General features: G+C 48.1%; 1 protein-coding gene across 6 annotated transcripts in view; it reads right to left on the reverse strand.

The window, feature by feature from the left end:
- NRXN3 (neurexin 3) overlaps positions 1–4,159 on the reverse strand; it is a 1,344,948-nt gene extending 1,340,789 nt beyond the window's left edge. For all 6 annotated transcript variants that reach the window (XM_058655329.1, XM_058655328.1, XM_058655327.1 and 3 more), the window contains exon 1: positions 3,051–4,159. In XM_058655329.1, the coding sequence (XP_058511312.1) occupies positions 3,051–3,759 (709 nt within the window). In that variant the 5' untranslated portion in view covers positions 3,760–4,159. The remainder of the gene's footprint in view (positions 1–3,050) is intronic.
- Positions 4,160–6,000: the final 1,841 nt, after the last annotated feature.

Here is a 6,000-nt window from a genome sequence, read left to right on the forward strand (position 1 = left end):
GAGGCAAGGTAACCAAACAAACCAAGCAAATAACAACACAGCAAGTAGCCTTGAGGCTAACAGGCTCAGCTGCAACCATCTGCAGCAGCCAGCTCCTGCATGATTCCTGCTGCCCTTGGAAGTGCAAAGGCAAGCAGCGCAGGGGACTCTTCCACACCAGGTGCAAGCCTTCACACTATCAAACGGCAGGACCCATCCTACAAATGGGACAGTCAAGTGTGTGATACCCAGGGAAGACTACTGGCAACAAGTGCTCTGGTTTCAGTTCAGCAACATGCACCCTCAGAGAGGTGGAAGAGGTAGGGTGGGCACACTTTCTCACTGCCTCTCACCACATGCCTCACCATGTTATGGGAAAATGGGCTAGTGTGTGTTAAGGTTCTTTGACTTGGTTTTAAGAAGCTTTCTACTTAACACTTGGCAGCTGCTGTGGGTTTTTCCCACAAACATTTTATAGGTGAGTTACTTAGTCTCTAAACATTAACCATGTGTGGAGGCAACAGGTATTTTCTATCAGTGTAATGCACATTTGAGTAGACATGGTAACAATTACAGGGATCAACTCAGATTGAATCGTCATTTTTTTTACCCCCAACTCTTCATCTAGCCTCTCTCAATCTTGTCACTTTCCTGTTGTAACCCAAGCAAATGTTTCTCTTAACAACCTTTTATTTACTCTATTTCTTTCAGTAGAAGGTAGGAGTTAGGTTGTGCATTTGCCTTCTACATACAAAGATATCAATGTACAGCCAGGAGATGGTCAACCTTGAAGAAAGCACAACTATCAAAATATACATGTCACATTTAGCTGCTTAGCAAGCAACCACATACAATCTGCTCTGAAGAAATTCCACTGGAGACTGGAAAACACACCAAGAATGCAAGAGGAAAAAAACACAAATTGTATGCACAGACAGTACAGAGATTCTTCCTGTGGAAAAATGCTGATCCAAACCTGCCCAGAGGAAATGAGTTCTTTTTAAACACAAAAAATGCAATCAGGGATAATCAACCAGTTAACAACACACTTGCAAACACCCTGGTCCCTAGAAAGGAAGAATGCCAGTCTTCAATGCAAGTTCTGAGAACAGAACAGATCCTTTGGGCAAATGAAAAAAAAAAAAAAAAAAAAAACAAGTAATCATGTCAGCGTCTTCAGGCAGAACTTTCTCCCAAGCCCAGCAGCTTTAGAATAGCAGTCAGCTCCAGAAGGCACCTGCTGGGAGAGGCATTTCAGTAACCACACTCGCAGAGTGGTTTTGAGGGCTGTGGTTGCCTCTACTCCTCTACTCTACTCCCTTTCCCCATGGGTTTGGTGGGGAAACTGAAACCAGAGACATACAGGATACATAGGGAGGCCTGCCTTCTCCCCATCGAACAGTCCACCTACAGAAAGGGAGAGAGGAGCAACAGAGAAGGGGAAACCCAAGAGTACCCCCATCACGACAGCAGCCAGGCACGACCCTTGAGACCTCCAACAAAACCCCCAAAGTCTCCAAGCCTCTACCCTTTCCCACCTGTGAACCATACTTTTTTAAATTTTTGAACAGAAGATTTTTAAATCACAGCTAGTAGCTAAAGGGCACATCAACCACAGACTGCTTTAGGGGGTTGAGCTGTTCTGAAAATATTTAAGAAACACCTGTAGCCATGGTTTTTCATTATAAATCCCCAGGCAGGGAGGCCTTACCTGAGTGAAGAGACACTTGGAGTCCACTACGAACATTCACATGCCCCCACGTCTGGGACCTCCCTCAACCCTACATCAGTTGGCTCTTAAACTTGATTGCCCATAGACCCATGCAGCAAGCTTTAAAGAGCTAGAGGGGCTTAGCTCCCACCCCTGAGTTTGATAGAATGAGCCAGAAACACAGCCTCGAAGTCTCTACATCTGCTCCCCACTCCAACCCCCAACCCAGGCAATCCTAATGTGATTCCAAGTCTAAGAATCACAGCACAGCCACCATCTCCAGCAAGGGGTCAGTGTTTAATGGTAAAAGAAAACATCTACAGGAATCCAGAGCTTACCCAAAAAAGGATGGGAGGAGACCTAACTCTCTTACCTGTTTGTTACCCTGAGCCCCCCGATACACATATCCGTGTTATCAGTTCTCACGTACTTCACCAATCCAGCAGCTCCTCCAATCCAAACCTAAACCTTTACTGAGTCCAGGGCTCCAGAATTCACCTTGTCAGTATTTGTCAAGTTTAAGCCTGCAGCACTTCTCTCAGATTCAGTCCCAAATAAAATTTTTTTGAAAAAAGTAAGACCATTGTGCATGAATTCATCCCCTCCCCTCTTTGTTAGATTGTAGTTGATCTTAAGGAGGTTCTCCAGGCTAAACATATTATCCCCAGCACCTGAAGGGGCTTTAGCTGCATGAGGCTGTGGGGAGTCTCTATGTCTGTTACCAGTGCATACAGGGGGCAGGAAAGGGAGCCACATCTGAAGGCAAACCTCATATGAGAAACCTTCATGATGAGAAAGCCTCACCCACTTGCTTGACATCTCCCAAAGACTTATTGGGTAGAGGCACAGTGGATGGGTGGGTTGATAGCAAGGCCCAGCATGGACCTGGCAGCTCATCACCTCATTGTCCTTTTACTAGCGTCTCTTGCCCTGGGGATTATGATGAGGAAGCAATGAGGTGTTTTCCATCCATGGCCCAGGGTCCAAGGCTCAAGAGGATAAGAGGGACAGGCAAAGCAGCTTAACCAAAGTTTGAATTCCTTGTCCTGTGCTAAACACTGTCTCCGAGGCAGCCACACTGGGGCTCTGTCTATTCAATTTCACCCTCTGAGTTGAGTACAGAGCCCATGGTTGAGTAGCCACCATTCCCTTCCTGCTGAGCTCTGATGGGTTTTCGATGGAGAGCAAGTAAAGGATTTCCACCACCCTCCACAGGGAGAGGGACCCAATTATCTCACACGGCTGGCTCACAGCTCACGATGCACTTCCATAAAGAGCTGGTTTCTATCAGAAGCCTCGGGCCTTCCCCAAGCCAGCAGCTGAGCCTCAAGCAAGACAGAGGGAAGGAAGAGGGCCTTACCTTCTGAGCAGAGCTTGCCGCCATAACCAGTGGTAGAACAGTCACAAGTAGGGTGGCCATCCAGGAGGAAGCAGATCCCACCATTTTCACAAGGACGCTCACCGCAGGGCCCCTCGGCATCCACATGTACACCTTGGCTCCCCAGCAGCCGAGGCTCCGAGTTGCCATACTTGAGATCCAGGATTAATCCCTTGAAGCCGGGCATGGCCTGTACTCCATCAAGGGTCAGGGCAGAAGACCTTATATCAGCAGGGACTCCACCAAGGAACAAGTCACTGACGACATCCATGTGGGGCCGCTGGGCCTGCAGCTCCCCCGACCGGCCTTCACCATCCAACACCAGCACAGTGCGCAGGCGGTCACGGCTCACCATGAGGAAGTGCCAGCTGCTATCATTCACCTGTTTGTTGGACAGCACGGTGGTCTCAGCGCAGTCCATGCTGAGGCGGAGCTGCACACGGCCGTCTACCAGGGATAGGCAAAGAAAGTCACAGACACCGCCATCGTCCAGGTAGAGCAGCAGGCCAGTGGAGACGTTGGTCTTGAACTGGAAGCTCAGGTCGCTGCGTGTGCTGGCATCCCAGCGGAGGTAGCGGGCCCATTGGTTGGGAAGGCCCATGAACTCTAGGCCCAAGCACAGCCCCAGCAGGGAGCCCAGCAGGATACTCAGCTTCAGGGTGAAGAAAACCGAGTGAAGCGTGAAGCTCATGGTGGATAGGGTGGAGAGGGCGAGCCAGGGAACAGCCCTCAGAGGTGAATCTCCCTTGGGTGGTAGAAGGGAGAGAGATAAAACAGAAGAGACAGAGCACCCACAAGAGCAAGGAGGCACACACACAAGTCCTGGGCAGGTAAAAGAGAAACGTTAACAATCAGCCCCAGGTGGGCACAGGAGTAACAGGTGCAGGGAGAAAGCAGCAGAAGAGAAGGAAAGTCAGCTGGGGAGAGAGGAGTGGGAGGGAGGAGGGAAGTGCCTTTCTTCAAGAGTAGATCTCAGCTATCCATGTGGAACTAGAGGCCTTGACTTGAGGAGGCGAAGTACATGAGAGTAGAAAGAAGGCTTCAACGATGCCCTTCTCCCAACTGACCCCCAGACACTCCAGACGAGGTCAGCGATGGGGGTGCCGTGATGCACGAGGAGCAAGCAGTAAGGTGAGCCGGGGGAGAAGGCAGAAACAGCCCCACGACCTGTCCTGAAGTTGTTTCTCCTAGCAGCAGTGGGTCGCAGGGAGCAGGGTAGTGAGGAGTTGAGAGCTCAGGCTGAGCAGGGCCCAGCGCAGGGCGGACACAGATTCAGGCTTCATGGTGCCGCCCAGAGGCAGTCCTGACCATCACTGGCCTCCCAGGACTCCAGAGCAAGTACCTGCAGAGAAAGGACAGGAGAGTTAGATCAAGGCCAAGGGTTCGAGAAGAACTTCCTATTTCACAAATGGTGATGGGGCTGACTTGAAGCCAGGCTCTGGTGGTGATTCGTTCAGCCCTAAGTGCTTCCTACAGCAGGCAGGGCCCCTGGGTTCTTCTGGAGCCATGGCAGGACCACAGGCCCAGCAATCAATGGCACATTTAGGTTTTCCAATGCAGACAAAGTGAAAATTCCCCAAAGTCTTATAGGCACATTTTTACCCTTAGGGTCATAGAACAAAATTCTTAAGAATCCTATCACGTATTTTGAGAGGTAGATAGAGACAATCTTTGCATCCACTGATTCACTCCCCAAATCCACAGCTTCACCTTTGCTGCTTGTTCCCTAGTCCTACCATGGGCTGGGGCAAAGGTGAGTGCCAAGAGTTTGGTCCATATTTCCCACATGGGTTGCCAGAGCCCAGTCACTCAGGGCCCTCTACCACCTCCCAGCTTCTACATCAACAGGAAGGTGGAGTCAGCAGAAAGAGCTGGGAATAAGGCCCAGGGACTCAAACACACAACATGGTGTCCCAACTGATATCTCAACTCCCAACTGGCACCAAATATCCACTCCCCAAAATTTATTTTTAAAATCAGGCCAACATTTTGCGTAATCAGCTACCTACACATGGTTTCATATTGCCTATTAAAACTTGGAATACCTTTTTTTAGGGTTTCTCTACTTGATTTGTGAACTCATTGCCTCAGATAGATTCCCAACCTAAATTTTTGAAAGAAATATGTATAAAATTAGTAAAAACCACTAGGAGTGAAATAACCCTCATTTTCTTACTGAACATTGAAAAAGCAGTTCCTGCATTTTGAAGGTAGGATGAGGAAAAGCCTGAGTTTGAATCCTAATTCTGATACGTGGAACTGTGAGCAAAATTCCTGACCAGTTGGAGCTTCTATTTGCTCACTTACATAGTAAAACAAAGCAATAGTCTCTCGCTAAGACTGAGGAAAGGATTAAATGAGATCTGTTACGGGGGGATCCTAATAGGAAACTTCACATGGAGTAGATGAGCAATAAATACCAGGTTCCTTTCTGTCATTTCTGGAATGAAAATGGTTGGGATAAGAGGGGTTAATATGTATCTGTGTATGTGTGAATGTGTGTATGTCTTTAGAGGGTAACATAGAAAAATACAAATCCTAAAAATGTTATGAACGGTACAGAAAGGATAACCATTGAATAGGTCTGAAACACTATTTTTAGTGAACATTGTTTAGAGAACATTATGTGTACTACACCATGATCAGGAATGCACCTCACCCAGTCAAGTTAGTGGGACCTGATTTCCAGGGCAGACTGTCCCGGAACCTAGTGTAACCACAAGTTGTGCAAGCCACTGGCCACTGCTCCTTGCTTGGCACATTGTTAACTCACCATGGTCTCTATGAGAACATCACCGTCTGTGGTTTTCATGATGATCACATCAAAAGAGGAAGATGCTTTGCCCTACACATAAGCACATGCTCATTGAAGCAACAGATCTTACAAGAGACGATTAAATCTACCGCAAGGAAAGGCTTTGTTCTACAAAAG

The sequence above is a fragment of the Ochotona princeps genome, chromosome 26 (genome assembly GCF_030435755.1).
Source record: "Ochotona princeps isolate mOchPri1 chromosome 26, mOchPri1.hap1, whole genome shotgun sequence".
Classification (NCBI taxonomy): Eukaryota; Metazoa; Chordata; class Mammalia; order Lagomorpha; family Ochotonidae; genus Ochotona; species Ochotona princeps.